The sequence below is a fragment of the Spathaspora passalidarum genome (genome assembly GCF_000223485.1).
Source record: "Spathaspora passalidarum NRRL Y-27907 unplaced genomic scaffold SPAPAscaffold_1, whole genome shotgun sequence".
NCBI lineage: Eukaryota > Fungi > Ascomycota > Pichiomycetes > Serinales > Debaryomycetaceae > Spathaspora > Spathaspora passalidarum.
The window spans coordinates 865331-887732 of record NW_006767425.1 but is presented as its reverse complement, the minus strand read 5'-3'; the positions used below and the strand labels follow the sequence as shown (position 1 = coordinate 887732).

General features: G+C 37.6%; 9 protein-coding genes across 9 annotated transcripts; 6 read left to right on the top strand and 3 right to left on the bottom strand. All coding sequences in view use genetic code 12, as the record gives it.

Moving 5' to 3' along the window:
• Positions 1 to 129: 129 nt before the first annotated feature.
• Positions 130 to 2223, bottom strand: SPAPADRAFT_58177 (triacylglycerol lipase; the record flags this gene model as incomplete). Its single annotated transcript, XM_007372394.1, has 1 exon — positions 130 to 2223. The coding sequence occupies one exon, from the start codon at positions 2139 to 2141 to the stop codon at positions 192 to 194; it is 1950 nt and encodes a 649-aa protein (XP_007372456.1).
• Positions 2224 to 3384: 1161 nt separating this feature from the next.
• SPAPADRAFT_58175 (uncharacterized protein) lies at positions 3385 to 4140 on the top strand (the record flags this gene model as incomplete). The annotated part of the gene is made up of 1 exon (XM_007372393.1): positions 3385 to 4140. The coding sequence occupies one exon, from the start codon at positions 3397 to 3399 to the stop codon at positions 3748 to 3750; it is 354 nt and encodes a 117-aa protein (XP_007372455.1).
• A 203-nt stretch (positions 4141 to 4343) lies between these two features.
• On the top strand, positions 4344 to 7874 carry SPAPADRAFT_48092 (putative aminophospholipid-translocating P4-type ATPase; the record flags this gene model as incomplete). Its single annotated transcript, XM_007372392.1, has 1 exon — positions 4344 to 7874. The coding sequence occupies one exon, from the start codon at positions 4344 to 4346 to the stop codon at positions 7872 to 7874; it is 3531 nt and encodes a 1176-aa protein (XP_007372454.1).
• A 614-nt stretch (positions 7875 to 8488) lies between these two features.
• SPAPADRAFT_58173 (uncharacterized protein) lies at positions 8489 to 9497 on the top strand (the record flags this gene model as incomplete). Its single annotated transcript, XM_007372391.1, has 2 exons — positions 8489 to 9326; positions 9367 to 9497. 2 exons carry the CDS (start codon positions 8489 to 8491, stop codon positions 9495 to 9497), a joined length of 969 nt encoding a protein of 322 aa, XP_007372453.1.
• Positions 9498 to 11579: 2082 nt separating this feature from the next.
• SPAPADRAFT_58172 (uncharacterized protein) lies at positions 11580 to 12757 on the bottom strand (the record flags this gene model as incomplete). Its single annotated transcript, XM_007372390.1, has 1 exon — positions 11580 to 12757. The coding sequence occupies one exon, from the start codon at positions 12683 to 12685 to the stop codon at positions 11639 to 11641; it is 1047 nt and encodes a 348-aa protein (XP_007372452.1).
• An 812-nt stretch (positions 12758 to 13569) lies between these two features.
• ATP1 (F1F0 ATP synthase subunit alpha) lies at positions 13570 to 16032 on the top strand (the record flags this gene model as incomplete). The annotated part of the gene is made up of 3 exons (XM_007372389.1): positions 13570 to 13671; positions 14019 to 14161; positions 14458 to 16032. The coding sequence occupies 3 exons, from the start codon at positions 13600 to 13602 to the stop codon at positions 15878 to 15880; spliced, it is 1638 nt and encodes a 545-aa protein (XP_007372451.1).
• Positions 16033 to 16231: 199 nt separating this feature from the next.
• On the top strand, positions 16232 to 18704 carry SPAPADRAFT_48088 (uncharacterized protein; the record flags this gene model as incomplete). Its single annotated transcript, XM_007372388.1, has 3 exons — positions 16232 to 17234; positions 17359 to 17435; positions 17496 to 18704. The coding sequence occupies 3 exons, from the start codon at positions 16232 to 16234 to the stop codon at positions 18702 to 18704; spliced, it is 2289 nt and encodes a 762-aa protein (XP_007372450.1).
• Positions 18705 to 19292: 588 nt separating this feature from the next.
• On the bottom strand, positions 19293 to 21986 carry APE2 (metallo-aminopeptidase; the record flags this gene model as incomplete). Its single annotated transcript, XM_007372386.1, has 1 exon — positions 19293 to 21986. The coding sequence occupies one exon, from the start codon at positions 21816 to 21818 to the stop codon at positions 20169 to 20171; it is 1650 nt and encodes a 549-aa protein (XP_007372448.1).
• On the top strand, positions 19299 to 20126 carry SPAPADRAFT_132518 (uncharacterized protein; the record flags this gene model as incomplete). The annotated part of the gene is made up of 1 exon (XM_007372387.1): positions 19299 to 20126. One exon carries the CDS (start codon positions 19299 to 19301, stop codon positions 20124 to 20126), a length of 828 nt encoding a protein of 275 aa, XP_007372449.1.
• Positions 21987 to 22402: the final 416 nt, after the last annotated feature.

Sequence of the window (22402 nt, the reverse complement as noted above, 5' to 3'; positions counted from 1 at the left end):
TCAGCTTGTTATATATTCCGGTCGTCCTAGTTTTTCCATTTTGCAGTTAAAAAGATGCTAGTGCTCATGTGCTGGTGCTCATGTGCTAGCAGAGTATGGAACTCATTGTTCCATATACACAAACAGTTGACTAATAAATATTACAATTTTTTTTTCTAGCTACATTTTATAAACTTTGCTTGGCTATCTTCTCAGCTTTCGTATCGTACATATAATGCATCAATGAAGTGGGGGTGCTTTATTCCTGGTGGTTTTGCATTCTTGAATCCTTCAACCGCTTCTTGCACCGACCACCCCAATACCTCTATCAAGTAGCAACACACCAAGAACCCGGTTCTATTAAACCCGTAATGACAATGCACTGCAATCAAAGGATGCTCTGCTTTGTTATCCGACAAGATATCATCCACCAACTGAATAAATCTTCTAATGGCACTTTGATCGGGCGCCACTTTCGATACAGTAGCACACTTGTAATACTTGATTACATTGAATGATTTTGGACTATATGGTGGAATATCCGCTGATATGTCGATTATAGCAATAAGATTGCCTTTGGGGATATCTGCGCTGTTATGGCTGTTTTCCCCGTAGAATAATCCTTCTAAGATCGTAGGTGAATGATTAGCATCTCCTTCACGTAAGGTCTTCATACCTAATAAAGGAGCAATATCTGAACCATTCCTTCTAGTTATATTGGACGAGATTGGTTTCAACAACAGCCACTTCAATTCATTCTTTAGCCCCCATTTATCTCCAGAAATCCGGGCCTTCACTTGTAGAACCCATGCTGGTGACAAATGCAATCTTTGTGGGAACTTCAGTTCCACATGATTCAAAATCATTCCGCTGATAAACTCTGGTTTCAGCAACAATAACGAATGACCTACTCCCTTGATTTCTATGGTGGACGACACTTTTCTATCAAATGTCCTGGTTAGAAATTCGTCGATTTTGTATATGTTTTTCACCGGCGTTACCGAATCACTTGATCCACCCAAAACTAATGTTTTCTCATAGACATGCTTATCTGTAGGGTTATCATTGAATTGACTAACCGCGGTCGTCAAATCAGACGTGGTAGCAGGCAGAAACCCATTAGAATATTTCAATATTATTGATGAGTCAATATCCATATTCCAACGTAATTGTTTTAATTTGTTATATATCGTATTGGAGCCTGAGGACAATTGCCGAGCTACACTGGTGCTATTCAACCCTCCTAACCTGTCCCACAGCCTAAACAAGTTAAACAACCATGGTACATAAGTGAACAACTTAAACAAGCTAAATAATTTGTGACCAGAATCTTTCACTCCAACATTGACATCATCTCTTAATCCTGGTGGCGATAACAATATTAATCCTTCTACTTTATGATTTGGTAACTTCTTTGCGAGTTTGATTGAAAGATGAGTACCCATTGAATGACCTATCAATACAATCTTCTTATTCTCTGGTATTTGTTGTTTTATGAACTCGTACAATATGTTAGTTATATTTTCTGTGGTGAAATCAGACCAAGTCATCTTTTGTATGCTTGAAGATATTCTCTGTTTATCCTCATCGGAAATGTTAGACACAGTCTTGAGCTTATCACTGAATTGAATCTTGGAATTACCAAATCCTGGCAAATCAAGTGACACTATTTCCAGACATTGTGACAACAACCCCATCAAAGGTTCAAATTGTGACATTTGACCTCCTAACCCATGAACAAAGACAAGAATTGGTGCTTCTTCCAATTCCTTCAGTATGTCGACATTTTCAGGCGAAAGCTGATTTGCTTCATTGCTCATGAAATTATTCAATGGGTGTTGTATATGTAACGAATTAACAGTTACATTGTCCACAGAAATGGTGTTTTGATTCCGCAAATCAATGTCGATGACTTTGCAGTATTTCGCCACTAACGAGCAATCATTAGGTTCATTCTGCAACACATACTCTTCAAACTGGTTTTGATATCCCAAGAAGTTGATTTTAAAGAATTCACAAAATCTTTTGAGTGTGGTGTTTGTTTGTTCAACTTGTGCTTGTGAAAGCTGTGACAATTTGGCTAGATGTGGTCGGCTCACCGGTTCGGGTGATGTAGATGCGCTCACCGCTAATAGTTCTCTTGATTCTTCATCCGACAGCATCTTTTCCGTTCCAATTACTCTCCCAACTAGATGATTATGGCTACAAAAAAACAAGGGGAAAAAAAAAGTAAATCTATAAGTTGCGTATCTGTAATGGTAGAAGTGACTAATTGATAAAGATGTGGTGGGCGTTTTTGGATTTGATAGATGGCGCCGCTTGGCATTTTAGGGATTTTGGGTTCAAAACAATGGCAGCTATCATTATATGCAGGACGAGAGAAGGTTCTATTGTTTCATCTACATAACAATAGAAGCTCAAGATCAGAGGAAGATACCAACACGTTTTTTTTTTCTAGAAACAGTAATACCCTGCCGAGACAACGGTAAAATTAAATATTTAGTTGGAAGACCATGGGCTATGATGGTCATTGCAAGTTTGGCTAGTTATGCTTTCTTTGACTTTGTTTAGTGAGTCATTGTTTAGACGTCGTTTGTTCATTTTGTTTTGTATCAGCCATTGTTCACCCGGCTAAAGGTGCAAATCTAGTTGCAGTCGTTTAGCTTATAGGCGTGCTTCTCCACGAATGGTTTACTTTTTTTTTTGTAGCTTCCATAGTTTAGCTCTAGGGATTCACCATACTAGTGATCGATGCCTTGGAAAATCATCCTACCAGAACTGATGATAGCTTTTCACTCCAAAGAAGGCATTCTCAGAACTTTAATTTTGGCAAAGATTGGTAAACGAGCTGTCATACCATGATCGTTGCTTAATTCAAATTTTATTGTAACTACGCTTCCCCGCAAGGGAATGGTTATGATTGGATTGATCTTCCAGATACTATCTAAGTCCATTACATCATAATCGACACCTACATCCACTTCTATTTATAGATAAAGCTTCTTGGGCGGCCGACATAGCCTCCTCGTATTTTGTTTGTGATTGGAATGTGTATGGTGGACAGCGCATAAACCCGATTTTGTTCGCCCATGACCTCAGGGGATTTCATAGGGTGATTATGGTTGAATTGTCAATACAATTGAGAGCTTCGCCTCCTAGAGCCAGTCTCATAGCCTGACTACAAGCTACTGACCTCATTGGTGCTCTCAGAAAGAAAAGGTCACATAGAACAGAATACTACATGTGAAGTCCATATTTCTACTTTGGGTGTTTAAGTTTTGTGGTTAAAAATAGTCAATTGTACATATTGAAAAATCAGATCCCTGAACCCCCTTTGATCTGACTATAAATACTGGACAATAATCTGATGATTTTATTCTGAAACTTCTTTTTCTTTCATTATAAACTGCATTAAACATGTCTGCTAACGAATTTTACTCTTCTGGAGATCAAGGATCCTATCAACCAAACAAGGCTAACCAAAGTAACGATGATGGCCAGCAAGGTGACAGAGGATTAGGAGCTACTCTTCTCGGTGGAGCTGCTGGTGGTTTCGGTGGTAGCAAATTAGGAGGAAGTGAACATGGGAAATTAGGTGCTGTAATTGGCGCCATTGGCGGTGCTATTGCCGCAAATAAGGCTGAGGATGCTTATGAAGATTATCGTGATGATCGTAAGCAACAACAACAATATGGAAGTTCTGGAAGACGTGACGACCATTACGACCACCATAATGACAATTACAGACGTGATGATGATCGTCGTTACTAAATGGGGAAGATGATTTGACAACTCTGTCAACCCTGTCAATTTCTTAGCTAGGTATTAGTAACTATATAATCTCGTATGACAAATATCACTTGATTTCTTATGTAAGTACATTAAATTTAAGATACTCATCACAGTTTTTCTCTCGGTAGTGGCTGCAAATTCTGTTGGAATATGTCCAGACTAATCTAGCATATTGATATCTCCCAAGAGTCTTATGCTGGAATATTCTAACCAACAGTGCCACGGAATGGTAGTCGAGATTCCTTGGCAACTATGCTACGAGATTTTCAAATGGGCTTACTGCTTCTAACTTCTTTTGTAGTTGCCATCAGAATTACTTCAGCTGGAATTTTCCTCGTGTAATTACAATAATGATCATCATACATACTTATATAAATAAACACACATCTCGGTCGCAGAAAAGGATTGTTTGGTTATTTTTAGAGCATGGCTGTGTGTGAGTTAATTGTTCGCGTTTTATTGTTCTATCTAAAAACGTTGGAGGTATTTTTTTTTCCTCAAACTAATCAAACCGGTTGCCTCTTAAGTAGTAACGAAACCAATATAACTACAAAAGTAGTAAGAAACTAACCATGTCATCCTCTCCAAAACGATATTCGTTTGGAGACGATACAGACTCATTTGACGATCTAGATAACTCCCTAGACAGAGCATTACACAGTGCCAGCAACAATCTATTCACATATTCCCAAAACACCCCTTCAAGAAATGCATCCTTTGGTTCCGCTGGAGCTATCCCGCTAACAACTATACGATCAGACAGTCATGAACATGAACGCATCGAAGATAACGATACCAGCAGCGACATGTCTCCCTTGATAGCGAATTCGGCATATTCTCATAATCACAATTTGTCGTTGTCATCATCCAGCTCGTCGCTTAATATGGCGGCACGATCTATGTCGTCTAGGTTCAAACGTGCCTTTAGGCGTTCGATTAATTTGTTTAACATGGCTAAGAGAGAGTTGGATCAAGAAAGAAGGCGAAAACTGTCAACTGTCCAGGGTATGGAGAATGACCACCCTGACACAGAAAGATGCATATCAGCAAAGACAACTAATGCTAGATCTAACAAGACATACCCTTCCAACGCCATATCTAATGCCAAATATAACCCTATAACATTTATCCCGATTATATTATACGAACAATTCAAGTTCTTTTTCAATTTGTATTTTTTAATAGTTGCTTTATCCCAGATAATACCTCAGTTGAGAATAGGATATCTTTCGTCATACATTGTTCCTTTGGCATTTGTGTTGACTGTCACTATGATGAAGGAAGCTGGTGATGATATTGCAAGACGTCGTCGTGACAAGGAACAGAACAACGAATTATACGAAGTTTTAAACAGGGGTACTTCCGATGCCCAATTAACAGTAGAAACTAAGTTAGTTCCGGCCAAGAATCTCCGTGTAGGTGATTTAGTGAGGTTGCATAAAGATGTGAGGATTCCAGCAGATATGATTCTTATACAATCGTCCGATCATACCGGGGAATCCTTCATTAAAACGGATCAATTGGATGGAGAAACTGATTGGAAGTTGAGAATTGCCCCAAACGTCACTCAAAAAATGACCAACGTTACAGAAATGATAAACACAGTTTCATTAATCGTAGGAAGTCCGTCTAAGTCAATTCATCATTTCAATGGGAAACTCGTCCATCACCCACAATCATCGGCTGGGTCGGCTTCTCCTAATTCACACAATCAATCATTTCCTATAACTGTTGATCAAACCTTATGGGCTAATACAGTATTAGCATCAGGTACAGCAATCGGGATGGTTGTATATACCGGTATCGAAACCAGACAACTGATGAACACAACCATGTCGGGTGTGAAAATTGGGTTATTGGAATTGGAAATCAATAGTCTTTCGAAAATCTTGTGTGTCGTGGTGTTTATCCTTTCGGTTGTATTGGTATTAGCAAATGGATTCCCATTAAAGAAAGGGTGGTATATTGATATCATGAGATTTTTGATTTTGTTTTCTTCGATTATTCCCGTTTCCTTGAGAGTTAATCTCGATTTGGCCAAATCGGTCTATGCTTCGCAGATTCAGAAGGACGATGATATTCCATCCACCATTGTCAGAACATCCACCATTCCTGAGGATCTTGGCCGGATTGAATATTTATTAAGTGATAAAACCGGGACTTTAACACAAAATGATATGGAATTGAAAAAACTTCATTTGGGAACTGTAAGTTACGCAGGTGAAACTTTAGATATTGTCACTGACTATGTTTCTTCCTTGTTGGCATACCTTGATGCAAATCCTGCAGGATCAATCCTGAAAAAGAAGAAGGATTTAAGTTCCCGAGTATGTGATTTGGTCATCACTCTAGCACTATGCCATAATGTCACACCAACCTATGAAGAAGATACTGATGAATATTCCAATTTCACCGAAGTAACCTACCAAGCAGCATCACCGGATGAAATTGCCATTGTAAAATTTTGTGAATCAGTCGGATTAAGGTTATTCAAGAGAGATAGGCATTCAATTACATTATTCCATACGAAAACTAATCAAACTTTAGAATATGAAATATTGTACAATTTCCCCTTCAGTTCAGAAACCAAGAGAATGGGAATCATCGTCAAGGATAAACAACGAGATGAAACCTGGTTTATGCAAAAAGGTGCTGATACCGTGATGGCTACCATTGTTAGCACCACCGATTGGTTAGATGAAGAAACTGGAAATATGGCTCGTGAAGGGTTGCGTACTTTGGTTATTGGTAGAAAAAAATTGCCTGACCATTTATACAATGAATTTGTTGAAAGCTATCAGAAGGCATCGTTGGCCATGCATGATCGGGACAGTGCTATGCAGAAGGTAATCAGCTACTATTTAGAGCAAGATTTAGAATTGCTTGGATTGACTGGGGTCGAAGATAAGTTGCAGCTTAACGTCAAGACCTCTATTGAGTTATTGCGTAATGCTGGGATCAAGATTTGGATGTTGACTGGTGATAAAGTTGAAACCGCAAAATGTGTATCCATCAGTGCCAGATTAATTTCTCGTGGTCAGTATGTTCATGAGATTACAAAATTGGGACATCCCGATATGGCATTGAGCCAATTGGAATATTTAAGAATCAATACCAATGCATGTTTGTTAATCGATGGTGAATCCCTTGGAACTTATATGAAATATTACCGAGATGAATTTTTTAAAGTTGTGATTAAATTACCGGCAGTTATTGCCTGTAGATGTTCGCCACAACAAAAGGCTGATGTTGCCGTAATGATTAGAACTTTCACCGGGAAACGTGTTTGTTGTATTGGTGATGGAGGTAATGATGTTAGTATGATCCAGTGTGCTGATGTTGGGGTTGGGATTGTCGGTAAAGAAGGTAAGCAAGCGTCGTTAGCTGCTGATTTCAGTATTGATCAGTTTTATTACTTGTCAAAATTGTTACTATGGCACGGAAGAAACTCCTACAAGAGATCGGCCAAATTGGGACAATTTATTATTCATCGTGGTCTATTAATTTCGGTTGCACAAGCAGTATACCTGATTTCGTCCAAGTTTGAACCTTTGGCATTATATCAAGGTTGGTTAATGGTGGGATATTCTACATTCTATACAATGGCACCAGTATTCTCGTTGACTTTAGATTGTGATATTGACGAGCATTTGACTAAGTTATATCCTGAATTATATCGAGAATTAACTTTGGGAAAATCTTTATCCTATAAAACATTCTTTATGTGGGTGTTTATTTCATTGTTTCAAGGATCAGTAATTCAATTATTTTCACAACAATTCCATTCATTGGCAGATTCCAAATTCACAATAATGGTTGCTTTATCATTTTCGTGTTTAATCTACAACGAGTTGATTATGGTGGCAATCTCGATTTATAAGTGGAACAGGGTCATGGCAGCCACTATTATAATCACGCTCTTAATCTATATTGGCTCCATTCCTTTCTTGACTGATTATTTTGACTTGAAGTATGTGTGGTCTATTTCTTATCTTTGGCAAGTATCTTTGATATTGGTGGTTAGTTTATTCCCAGTTTGGTTGGTGCAGTATCTTAATAGAAAGTTGAGACCTCCTAGTTATGCCAAGGTCCAACAAGATTAAACATTTTCAGAAGTAATAATAATATAGGATCTAATTGTCTATTATTGTAAATTTTTCCGAGAGATTGGAGTTTTTTTTTTTGGCGTTTATGTAGAGCCGTTGGGAGTGGATAGAAGAATGTCTAAACAAAATTCAAGTTTTGTTATTGTTTAGAAAGTATGATATTACACCACGTAGTTACCCAATTAGAATATTCAACAAGTATTTGTCATCTGGGAAGTGCTTGTTTACGAATTTATTCGGCTAGTTTGGGTTCCCTACCTATTCTGATGGAGTCCGAGTAACACTAAAATAAATGGTACTAAGATCTGAAACTAAAAATAAAGGCTTACAAATCATCAACGCTAATTTTTTTCGTTTAAATCTAATTTTGGTTCGGCCGATTCCCAAACAGGAAAGTGCCGAACGGATGTCAATAGTCCTGAAATTTGCGACTACATTTTGTGTAAACGGTAGACCACAGTTTAGTCATCATTAGTCAAAGACTGATATGAGGCGATAGGTATATAAACTTGGATCTTGTTCAAATTGAATCTTTGTATTTTTTTTTTCCTATCATAATTGAACAAGTTCAGTACCAAAACAAACAAATAAACATAATATTCACAACTAAAATGACTTCCACATCTGTTTTCGTTTCCGGCGCCAACGGTTACGTTGCCCAACACGTTGTCAAGCAATTGTTAGCCAAGGGTTATTCCGTCGTCGGTTCAGTTAGGTCAGTAGCCAAGGGTGATCAATTGAAAGCTACCATCAACAATGACAAATTCACTTATGAAATTGTTCCCTCTCTTACTGACAAAGAAGCTTTTGGTGAAGCTCTTAAGAAACATCCAGAAGTTACTGTTTTCTTACATACTGCTTCCCCAGTCAATTTTTCACCTGAAGATATTGAAAATGATACAATTAAGCCAGCCATTGAAGGTACTGTCAATGCTCTTAATGCAATTAAAGAACACGGTCCTCAAATTAAGAGAGTTGTTATTACTTCCTCCGGTGTCACCATGTGGGGGTTTGGACCATATTTTGATGAAAGCAAGGTCTACAATGAAGATGACTGGAACCCAATCACTTATGAAGAAGGTTTATCCAACGCCTGGTTCGGTTACTTTGCTTCCAAGAAATATGCTGAATTGGCTGCTAATGATTTCGTTGCTAAGGAAAAGCCAAATTTTGACCTTTCAATAGTTCACCCTACCTTCGTCTTCGGTCCACAAGCTTATGGCATCCAGGATAAGTCTAGCTTGAACCACTCAAGTGAACTTATCAACAGTGTCGTCAAGTTAGGTAAAGATGATAAGATTCCAGAAGAAGGAAGTGTTTTCATTGATGTCAGAGATGTCGCTCGTGCACACTTGGTTGCATTCGAAAGCGATGCAGCCATCGGACAAAGATTATTGCTTGGAGCTGAAGACTGGACCAAAGATTTAATTGCTGATATTATTAACAGGCGTTTCCCCAACTCAACTGTTCCAAAGGCTGATCTTTCAAGAACTGCTGAAATTAAAAAGACTATTCACAAGTATGACAACTCAAGAACTAGAAAAATTCTTGGGTTTGATTTCAAATCCCTTGAAGATTCTATCTATGATACTGTTGAACAATTCTATAATGCTTAAATAGATAGGTATAGTTTTATTTTTTTAGATAAAATACATTGTTTCAGCTCGAAAGATGTGGGGTGCAGTAGTGTGTAGTAGGGTGATGCTGCTAGGCAAAAAAAAATTCAATGATTATTTAACACGTGATGCACTGTCTTTTTTTTTTTTTTCTTAGACCAGTAAGTACATAATATGAGATTCGAAGGTTTTTGCTACCACCAAGGTATTAGCCACGTTTAACGCTGGCGAAAGAAGTAACTACGGAGGTAGTATATTCATCGATCTAGAGAAACCTGTATTATTCAGAAAAATGTTGAGGCTGATGGTTTTGACATGATTTAATATGAATCGAACGTACATACAAATGCATCACTACCTGCAAGCACTATTGATGGTTGCAAGAAGAAAGAAAATCATCTTCATCTCTTATCAGTTGTTGCAGCTTGCAACCATTGTGGATTTGGAGACTCCCAAGCACCAATAAAATAGTGTAAATATTTGATGAGTAATAAGGAAGCGTGATCAAAACCATAATTGTGGTTTTCTTCTTGGTTACGGAAATAAAAGGCGGGGTGTGTCTTGGAATCATTTTGCTATTTTCCGATTTTTTCCCAACGGAATTCCCAAATAGGCATTTCTCAACAAAGCAGAAGTCCGCCCCTACAAATTTTTTTTCTTGAGAATGATAATCACCTGATTTTCCGTTAGCAAATATTTAGTAAGGCACTACAAATATTGCACCATTTTTTTTTTTGTTGTTGTGGTTGCATTCGTATAACCTCAGACAAGTTCCAGCACCACAGTCATTTAGACAATCCTGTATGCGAGAAAAAAATATATAAACCTTAATATTCCTTGATTTAAATTTTTCTTTATTATTCTATACGATTGTTACAGCAATATCCAAATTACTTTCACTTGATTATTACATATCCCTAGCTATTATTACAATGTATTCAGTCCATCCTAAACTTCCACGATCATCAGTTGCGTTATCATTAGCATACTTGACCATGGCTACCACCCTTCCGTTCATATTATCGTATAAAGAGACTAGTGCCAGTTTATCTACTCCAGCAAAAGGAACCGTAAGTCCCAGAGCTCTATTTAATAAGATTTAAAAACACATTTGGTTTATCAACCACGCGGTCGCGTAAAGAGGGTTGACTGGTTTTTACCCCCTTTAATTAATGATATGGTTCACGCGTATATACGTGTTTGAAATGACTTGGTTTTTATATTCTACTTTGGTGATATTTGGGAGATCGGGATTCTAGTACTTGCATGGGCATTTTCTAAACTAAAAAACAAAAGGATTCGTTTGGCTGGTTATGCCTATTATAAGTTACTACTATGCATATGATGCGAGCAGCATTCTATTTACTATTTAATATAATACAGAATTCTTTTATAAAAAGTTCAATGTAAATTGTAGCAAACCGAATTCTTTAAACGGGAAATTGGTCTACGTGAACAAGCTGGACCCCAGACCCAAGGATGTGTCAGTCAGTTTGATGTGTATCTTTAAAGATTCTATATATTTTTTTAATTTTTCTTTTTTTTCTTATTTCTTTTTGGAACCGCTAATGCCCACAAAGTTTGCAGTAAATGGAATGGGGTCCCGAAAAAATCGCGGAAGTTCCGCACTATTTTGTAATTTCCCCCCCCCCCCGCCAAGTCTTGCCCCTCAGCGGAAGCTCCGATGATATGTCAACACTAGCCTCTCCGCAAATCTGACCGATGCATGGAGAAAATAACTGATCTTGTGGGGTTTAGATGTGCCGATATAGCCCATATAACCTAAGAACGTTAGAATTGTTTCAAACTCGTGGGTTATGCTACGGTTGTTACTGGTTTATTGTTCCTTGCTATCATAAGTTTAAGTTTTGTCAATTCTTGGGTTTGTAAGGATAGCTACATTGAAAACTGTTTGCATTTATTATGATAGCTAATCTTTAGCACTTTGCATCATTGATATTATGGTACCAGTTTTATAAAATACGGAAATGCAAAGATAAGTTGTTATTACTTTTTTTTTGCATTTTTTGCACGGAAGTTGCAAAAATAATTGGAGAGCCGACTATTTACAAAGGTTTTTTTTTTTAATACCATAATGGAATAGGTTGTGTGTATTCAGATTTTACTATGTACAGAGTTATTAATCTACTTCCTGTTCCAGGAAGCGTTTGCCAAAAGTGATCTTGGACTTATGGTACCATTTACAGCATCAAATAACACTTGTTTCTGTTTCAATGCCAAACTAGCATTCTTGTTGATCATAGCGCTAGTAAATTGAACATCTGAACCAGTTGCCTTGCCAGTTTGAACATAATCAATTTTCCCCTTGACGGCTCTCTTTACGGTATAAGCCAAGCTTTTACCACCAACAGTAAGGTTCCAGTTATTTTGTAAGATGAATGGATTGATGGTTTCACCAGGTAATTTTCTTGGAGCTAATTCAATAACATTCTTTGGTAAGTTAAATGGATATTTAGATTTAATCAATTGCAATTTGGCAATAGAGGCAATTCTTGCAGAAACAGTTGCGTTTGAACTTGGAACCTTCCCGTAGAAGAAGGTTTCTGCATTGATGGTAGGAGCTAACGCATGAGGTTGAGCTTCTTTCGATACAATTCTTGGGAATAAAGTTGGTGCATCCTTTCTGTCAGCATCCCCTTGTCTTCTATTACCCTTAGCCCCATTTCTAGTTCTAAAAGAAGAAGGTTGCCCGGAAGCAGGACGTCTTGGTTGGCCCTGTCTAGGTTCGTGAGTTTGTGGACGATCACTTTGAGTTCTAGAAAACGCAGGACGGTTTGGATCTCTTCTGACAAATTGAGGACGCTCACCATTTACATATGGTGTTGGCTGAGAATCACTTCTATTGGTGAAACGTGGTCTTACGGTATTTCCTTGCCCAGCGTTTCCTGTTTTAATAGGTCTGGGTTGTTCTTCTCCTTCCACAGGCTTGATAAATCTTGGAGCTTTATTAAATCTAGGACGGTTTTCTCCAGATCCTTCAGAAGTTTTCTGTTGAAAACGTTTATAGTGTGTACGAGGTGAGGTCTTCTTCATTTCTTCGACCTTAGTAGTAACAGCTTCGACACGTTTGAAAATATTAGCAAAGAAATCATCATCGGTGGCTTTTTTTGAATTGAATCTAACAAATCTTTTGGATCCATTGCCAAGGGCCTGTCTGGTAGAACTGAACATAGCTATCTCTCTGAGTATATGTTGTAACTTGGTTGTCAGAGAGGGCGGACTTGCTAAGCTAACATAGAAGTTGGTTCAATTCAAGGTTGAAAAATTTTTTTTTTTTTTCATACACAGAGTGATAGTGCGACTAACAAAAATAAAATGAAAATGACAGGGCGGTTGGTGTTCTTAGTAAATCTTAGTTATTAACATACAATTGAACTGGAACTCTTGCGTTGACAAAATGGACACGATCTAATTATGAAAGAAAAGTATTAAACAATCTGTTTTAATTACAATTACTGCAGATGACTTCCATATTTGTGGACTAAAGTATCCAAGGCACAAAGCTAAGGATACAGAAACTTTATAGGCCTTATAAGAGGTAATTGATTCGTAGAATTGTAAAAACTGCCCTATTATAAGTAGTTTCTCTCTATTAATAATACAGATCTCGAAAGATCTATGAACGGAAGAGTTCAACTCCCCCTACAACATGTACACAAGTACAATAAATATTACAGCATCAACATTACCCTAACAGTACAACTCTAAAACCTTCGCAAAACTACCAATATGAATTAGGTTGAATCTCCTGACTTTAGAGTATTCCTTCAACTTAATAGCTCTTTGTAGTAGGTTAATGTGTATGATTAAATGTTAAAGTCCGATTCAATGAATCCACGTGACCACAAGTCGTGTCTTTTGGCGCAAATGTCGACCAATCAAATTGCTCCAACTTGCCGCCAACAGAATTCGCCGAGTGCGAAAAAAAAACCATTGGACCCAAAACCCAATAGAATTTGTTTCTACTCTCTAATTAACCAATTCACTGCGAAAAAACATCCATACAAAATTTTTTTCAACGTTAGTTTTTTTTCACTCTTCTTTTCTTTTACGTCTACACTTTATTTATTCAAATAAAACCAACCATGTTGTCAGCTCGTCCTGTTTTACGTACTGCTGCTCGTTCAGCTGCTGTTGCTGCCAGATCCTTGAGAGTTGTATGTATAACTATTGAAGAATTACCATGGCATCAATGTCTAAAGAACACCCCGGGGGAGCTAGTGACTAGAATTGAAATATAGCAACCTAAAACCACATTTAATCCACTGAAACAACTACAATTGGATTAATTACAAGTATAATACACACCTGTGTACACAATGGTTGAAAAAGAATGACCTCAATTAACTCAATTCAACACAGTCCTAGCCAATCAATTTGTCTGGTCGGATTGTATCAAGTATCAGCCCAACCAATTGCATACTTGATCATCTTAATACATTGATATACTTGTCAAAGCAACCAAACGCAATGTCAGAGAACATTTTACTAACTGCTATTTTAGGCTCGTCCAACCTTGTTAACTGCTCAACGTTTTGCTTCTGCCAAGGCTGCTCCAACTGAAGTTTCTTCTATCTTAGAAGAAAGAATCAGAGGTGTTGCTAAGGAAGCCGACTTAAACGAAACCGGTAGAGTTTTATCTGTTGGGTATGTATTATAATTACTACACTTTACCACACAATTGCACATTGCGGGTGGCCGATCTTTTCATTGTTCGCGCGCGCCCACACCAAAAAATGATTTTAAGAAATTTCATTGGATGAATAATTTTTTTCTGGTGCTGCCAACTTTACACCAAGAATTAAGGGTCCAAAGGAATCAACCTAATGTATCGTTGATGTAATATTCATGTCATTGTTTTGATCAAGTGAAACAAAGATCAATGTCGTTGTTGTGATGTACTATCTTTTTAATGTACAAAGCTTACTAACATTTATATCTAGTGATGGTATTGCCCGTATTTTCGGTTTAAACAACATTCAAGCTGAAGAATTAGTTGAATTCTCCTCTGGTGCCAAGGGTATGGCCTTGAACTTGGAAGCTGACCAAGTCGGGGTTGTCTTGTTCGGTTCCGATAGATTAGTCAAGGAAGGTGAAACCGTCAAGAGAACTGGTCAAATTGTTTCCGTTCCAGTTGGTCCAGAATTATTAGGTAGAGTTGTTGATGGTTTAGGTAACCCAATTGATGGTAAGGGTCCAATCAATGCTTCTGGTACTTCCAGAGCTCAAGTTAAGGCTCCAGGTATCTTACCAAGAAGATCTGTCTACGAACCAATGCAAACTGGTTTAAAGTCTGTTGATGCTTTAGTCCCAATTGGTAGAGGTCAAAGAGAATTGATCATTGGTGATCGTCAAACTGGTAAGACCGCTGTCGCTTTAGACACCATTTTGAACCAAAAGAGATGGAACAACGGTTCTGATGAATCCAAGAAGTTGTACTGTGTTTACGTTGCCGTTGGTCAAAAGAGATCTACTGTTGCTCAATTAGTCCAAACCTTGGAACAAAACGATGCTCTTAAGTACTCCATCATTGTTGCTGCTACTGCCTCTGAAGCCGCTCCATTACAATATATCGCTCCTTTCACTGCTTGTGCTATTGGTGAATGGTTCAGAGACAACGGTAGACACGCTTTGATTGTCTATGATGATTTGTCCAAGCAAGCCGTTGCTTACCGTCAATTGTCTTTGTTATTGAGACGTCCACCTGGTAGAGAAGCTTACCCTGGTGATGTTTTCTACTTACATTCCAGATTATTGGAAAGAGCTGCTAAGATGTCTGACGCTTTAGGTGGTGGTTCTTTAACTGCTTTACCAGTTATTGAAACCCAAGGTGGTGATGTCTCTGCTTATATTCCAACCAACGTTATTTCCATTACTGATGGTCAAATTTTCTTGGAAGCTGAATTATTCTACAAGGGTATCAGACCAGCTATTAACGTCGGTTTGTCCGTCTCCCGTGTCGGTTCCGCTGCTCAAGTTAAGGCCATGAAGCAAGTTGCTGGTTCCTTGAAGTTGTTCTTGGCTCAATACAGAGAAGTTGCTGCTTTCGCCCAATTCGGTTCCGATTTGGATGCTTCTACCAAGCAAACCTTGGCTAGAGGTGAAAGATTAACTCAATTATTGAAGCAAAAGCAATACAACCCATTAGCTGCTGAAGAACAAGTCCCATTGATTTTCGCTGGTGTTAACGGTTTCTTAGATAACGTTGCTCTTGAAAGAATTGGTGAATTCGAAGAAGCTTTCTTGACTCACTTGAAGTCCAACGAAGTTGAAATCTTAGACGCCATTAAGACCAAGGGTGAATTGTCCAAGGAACAATTAGCCAGATTAAAGACTGTCACTGAAGATTTCGTTGCTTCTTTCTAAATTGAGCATTAAATAATTTTCTTTTGATTTAAGAATTTATATATATACAAGATTGATAACGTTTCAAAAAAAAAGTGCTCTATGTTTATTTACATAATTATACTGATAAATAAAAGCATTTTGTTCTAGATAAATTCCAAATGTGTAAATTTGACTTGTATTGTATTTCCACTGGTATCTAAATTTGTTTAACACGCGGTTGTTAATTTAAATCTAACAAATTTTTTTTTTCCGCCAAATTAATTAGTTTTCTTTTTACAACCACAGATCATATTCTATACAACATAGGAGTTTCTTCTATTTAAACAGTAAGTTCTTTTTTCATTCTGTTGGATACGAAGCTTGAAAACAATGTCAACTCCATTGGCTGCTAGACGGGAAAGGAGAAAGGTAAGTAGAAACCGTAATTCTCGTGAAGGCTCGCCCAGTGATTCTCATGCAACCACACCAGAAATTGCCGACGACCAAGAATTTGAGAATGATTTAGACTACCTATTGACTAACAAGCAGAAGAAGAAAGCGGAGGAATACATTGAAACCAAGGTAGCATCAGAAGTCATCATTACCGGTTCCTGGGGAGAAGAAAAAATTGCAGCTGCAACCAAAAAACCAACCAAGCAAAAGAACTTCACTCTTGCTGATGTCACCAAGGATATGGAAGGACTCAATTTCTCAAGTGATAGCGATGAAGATAATGAATCATTAAAGAAGCAATCTTCTACTCCTTCTCCTCTGAGAAAGAAGAAGTCCAAATCCAAATCCAAATCCAAGTCTAAGAACAATAAAGTACCATCCCCACCTGCTTCTCAAGAATCAAACAAGATCATGTCACAGGAAGATCAAATTAAGAAAGAAGAGGATCATGCTACTACTATTCTCCCAAGTGATTCACTTGTTTGGTCTGATGACGAGTCAATCACTATTCCTCCTGCACAAATTGTTCCCGTTATTGGTTCCATTTCTAAATCGGCAGAAAGAGCAAGACAACGTAGACAAAAGAAAAAGTTGTCCAAGCAAATTAATACTCTCACTGAAGATGAAAAAGAACCAACAGTTAGTGTTGTTGCAAAACCTGAAGAATCCAAAGCCTTCAAAATTACAGGGGAACAATTCCCTGAATTAAAAGTTAAAGAGTCAAAAAAGAAAAAGAATTCAAGACCAAACTCAAAAGGTTCAAAAGCTATAACTGATGATAATCATTCCAAGAGTGACTCAAAGAAGAAATCGAAAAGGCTCAAATCTCAAGATTCAAGTAATGGAGAAATTGCCTCAAAAGTCGATGCAAAATCAGCCGGAAAGTTAACCTTAAATCTGTTAGATCAAGAAAATCATGAATCAGAAAAGCTAGAAAAGGGTGAGGTATCCGTTGAGGTTCCAATTCATAAAGAGAAGAAAAGGAACAGAGGCGCTAACAAGAATGATTATAATACCTCTCCAAAAATTCAAGATCCTAATACTGTTGATAATGATTCATTTAGTTTTGGTGATGCAATTGAAGATGGATGGGGCGACCTTGGAAATAGCAGAAGTAGAGGCAATGATGGTTACGACAACAGTAAGTATCCAACCAAGACTATCCAGTCGAATAAGAAAGGTACTAACACAACTGAACTAGAAAATTATGACAACCAGCCATTCGATGGATGCGGTGAAGAACACCGTGGAGAATATCGCGAAGGACACCATGGGGGACGCCATGGGGGACGCCATGGAGGATACCGTAACGGTCACCACGGAGAACGAGGTGGCAGTGGCAGAGGCAGAGGCAGCAGCCGTGGACGAGGAAGAGGTAGAGGAAGGGGAAGAGGAAGGGGAAGAATCAACACAGAGTACTAATGGCCACATTACCAGGGAAGAAAAGCGCAGACTAAGAAATGTAAAACGAAGACAACGAAGAATGAAATTTAAACGAGCTGCAGCAAAAGAGGGTAAAGAGGGTAAAGAGGGTAAAGAGAATAAAGAGAATAAAGAGAATAAAGAGAATAAAGAGAATAAAGAGGTTAAAGAGGTTTCTGATTTATCCACTGAACCACTTCCCAATATAAAAAAATTGCAAATATTACAACGCGAGCCATCCATAGAAACTACACCTGTACCAGCTACTACCAATCCATTTGCTGTAAAATTAAGGCCCGTCAATATATCTACTAATAAAAAGTATTCTGAAACCTTGCCTGAAATTCATCCTATCAAGACCATCATTGGTATTACCCATAAACAAATTCTCAATTCTGATTTATCTGATGTTAAAATCAAGACCTTGATTTCTTCATCTTCTGTTTCCAAATATGCTTCAACTGTGGTCAAATTTACCACTGCACATTCTGAAGATTTATTTGGAGACGAAGACTTGAAGCGAATTTTTATGTGTTTATGCCTAAATGTCGCTCTCTTTGAATCTCTTGGATTTAGAAAGACGAGGAAACAATTTGCCAATATCTTGGAGTTATTCGGCGGATATGATGAAATCAACTTGGAAACAACCAGAACCAAGATGACCCCTTCTACTAAAATGATTCATCAAAATAATTTGGATTATTCTGTTTTGTCGTACGTGGGGCATATTTTAATTTGGGCAGTAAACCAACAACGTCAAGCAGGTGTTCCACTATTTACTGAAAAGTTTGATTTGGATTTATCTCAGGCAATGATCAAAGAGAATATCGGGGGATATCATTTGTGGGACCGATTACATCGAGAAGCTAAGTCCATGAACTCAAAGAGATGGAAACACATTATCAAATTCCGAACTGCTTTTCCGTACGAAGAAGACCAGTTTATGATTATATTGAGGTTTATGAAGATATCTGATGATATTCCTTAATAGCTATTTAGATTTACTTATAGAATAGAAAATGCTACCGTGTAGATAGATACTTTTATGTAATGGATCGCTCAACAAATCTTCCATATTTTTTATTTTACAATTTACGTTATAAATCTATTGGATACACTTTGAAACCAAACAAGAGGGTTTTATTAATTTGTCTTTGAAGCTGCAAATAAAATGAAACGTATATATACTATTAAAGGTTAGTAAGAACAAAGTTTATACCACAAGCTCAACGAATTTATTTGAATTTATTCGAGTACCAGAACAAATCAAACTCTTACATTCAAAATTCCATTCTTGGTATTTCGTAGCTGTGATGACTATTTTAGGAGCAACATACTGACTTTTATGATGCAGTCTGTTTTATTTTTTTTACAAATGATTCTAATATGCGTTCAGTCTAATGATATAATAATTTTACAATTAGATAATACTTGGAGTGTATCGTGATTATTATGATCTTCTACTCCTACGATAATCTTGTATACTCGATAATTGGGTGCGATAATGATGCCTCATAGATCCCAGGCAAAAAAATTTCAACTCTCTACGACCCCGATAGCTTAATTTCTACATCTTATCAGGATGGTATTTGAGGTACTAATATTACCATATAGCTGGATTCATTCAGGAGGTTCTGCCAAGTTCGAAGGGTTGAGAAACCTTATTAATCGTTCCTACGATAAGCCAAGATTCAAATATGGAATTATCAAATCGTCCCGCATAAAAAAAGTTGATTCTATTCTAAGTGATCTTTCAATCGACTTGAAAGACGAAATCTGTTTATACATTTTACTAGGATCAAAACAAACGTTTGACCAATTAAAGCAAGATGATGGATACATACGAGATTTTTCCCATGAAGCTACTACATTTGAAGACTGTTTCCATTGTGATATACCTGAGCGATACTATCCATTATTCAATTTAGACAAATTGAATTCGGAGGTCAAAGTACTGGTTGTCTCTGATGATTTTGAATTAGATAACAATGTTCTCAGCCGTGTGATTGCAAGCGTTGGTGTTAGATCCTTTCATGGAAACTCAAGACCAAATGCCAAGGAATTTGAATTAACATGCTTCACTTCTTATATGAGAAAAGCCGGTCAGTTATTTCTCGAATTTGTAATTAACCACTGTTTGCTTAATGAGTCAAGGTTTCAGTTATTATCAAGAAAAGGTATATTATCGGATTTCTCATGCATTGTGTTGCATGGAGAAGTGATACAGGAACATGATTTGGTTAGATATTACGTCAATAATTGTTCTTTCACTGAATCTGATAAACAGCCAGTATTGATAAAGGTTGGAAGAGATATGCAAACAGAAAATAGCATTTTAGAAAAAGATATCTTAGCCAGTAGACTGTTTCACATTGCATTCATTTTCAGAGAAGTTCAGGTACATTTATAAATAAAAAAGATTGTTTATAGTCGATAAAAATAAACATTATATTTACTTGGTGTAACCGTTTTGTTCGAGCCACTTGTAAATAGATTCAGCCTCACGTTGAGCCCACTTACCCTTGGCAGTAATAATGTCTAAGGATTGAGCTAACCCTTGGTCATAACCCTTGGTGTTCTTGGTGGCAAAGAATTCTTCAACTTCCTTCTTTTGTTCTGGTCTAGTGAATCCTGAGGTGGCAAGGGTAACAATTGAACCCAACATAGATAAACCTGGTGGTAATAATTCATATACACGGTCCCAGTTGACAGTTAACCAAGCCCATAACTTTTCGATACCAGCTCTATGAGCTCTTAAACCTTGCATTGGGATGTAAATATCTTGTTGTTTGATAATATCAGTTTGTAACAACAATCCGGTGACTTTTTCCATAACTTCATCATTTTCGAATCTACCAAATGCTCTTAAGGCAGCAATCTTTTCTTCCACTGATTGTGGGTTTCTGTAGATATTGAATAATTGATCAAAAGTTGACAAATCACCATTCTTGGCAACAACATTGAAAATAGAAGCTCTCAAGTTTGGATGAATAGCTTTCTTATCACCAGCAACAAATTCAGCAAATGCCTTCTTGGCGAATGCAACAGTGTTTGGTTCGTCAGCATTGGCAGCGGATGCAAACAAGGAGGATTTCAATTGTTGAGCTGCAAATGTGTCATTATCAGAGAACTCCCATCCGATTTGGCTCAATTTTCCACCAATTAAATCTCTTGTGAAAACCTTCAATGCTTCCTTGGTAGCTTCATCTTCAAACATGAAGGCAGCCTTGATGGATCCGATTCTAGTCAAGATTTCATCCCAAACTACATAGTTTGATTCTTTAGACCAGGACTTGACCAAGTCTAACAAACTTGAAGTGTCAATAAACCCAGAAGAGGCTAATGAACCAGCGTCTGCAACCAAACCAACACGGTCTTCGACTGAAAGTTTACCTTCAACACCAGCCTTTCCTAACTTGGTCCAACGAGAAGGTTCATAAGCAGTACGATAAATACCAGCTTGGTCAGCGTTAAGTTTGAAGAAATCGTCACTGGTATTAATCTCAAAAGTGAGTGATCTGTCATTTAAGGTATATGAAGGGCCAGTACCGCTTGTGGTTTTTAATCCCAAGAAAACAGGGTACAACACGGTATCTTCTTCTGGCTTAACATCACCAGTGGCTAAGAAACGGTTTTGGGTAATAGTGATTGAACCACCAGCGCCTTCTTTAACAGTAACAACAGGGAAACCAACATTCTTGGTCCAAATATCCATAACTTTAACAACATCTTCACCACTAGCATCACTTAAAGCTTCCCACAAGTCTGAAGTTTGAGTATTTCCCCATTTATGTTTCTTCAAGTAGTTAGATACACCCTTGATGAATACATCTTCTCCCAACCATTTGGAGATCATCTTCAACAAAGACGAACCTTTGGAATAGGAAATAGCATCAAAGATTTGATTGATTTCATCGGCTCTCTTGACAGGAACTTCAATAGGGTGAGAAGCTCTTAAAGCATCCAAGGTTAAGGCATGTTGTAAAGAGTCAGAAACATATGATTCCCAAACTTTCCAATCTGGATATAAGGAATCACAAGCATACCATGACATCCAAGTGGCAAACCCTTCATTTAACCATAAACCATCCCAGAAATCCATGGTGACCAAATTTCCAAACCATTGATGGGCCAATTCGTGCATAACAACTTCAGTTACTCTTTGCTTGGTATTAACATTGGTGTTCTCTGGATCAATTAATAAATCAACAGTTCTGTAAGTAATTAAACCAAAGTTTTCCATAGCACCGGCTGAGAAATCGTGAATGGCAACCATATCACATTTTGGTAATGGATAAGGAATGTCAAATTTCTTTTCAAAAAAGGCCAATGTTTTTGCAGCAATGTCAGCAGAGTATTGACCTAAATGTTCAGAGCCAGGAGTAGCATAAACTTTAATTGGGACACGGAAATCGTGACTTTCGACATATTTTAAATCACCAACAATAAATGCAACCAAGTAGGTAGACATCAAAGGTGTAGTGTTGAAAACAACCTTCTTTTTGTTTCCATCCAACAATTCAGTGGTGTTTTCATCCATGTTGGACAAACAAACCAATTCACGATCAGCAATAAGGGAAATGGTAAACTTGGCCTTGGCAGATGGTTCATCATAAGATGGGAAAGCTCTACGACAATCAGTTGGTTCCATTTGGGTGGTAGCCAAGTATTTGGTTTTTCCGTCTT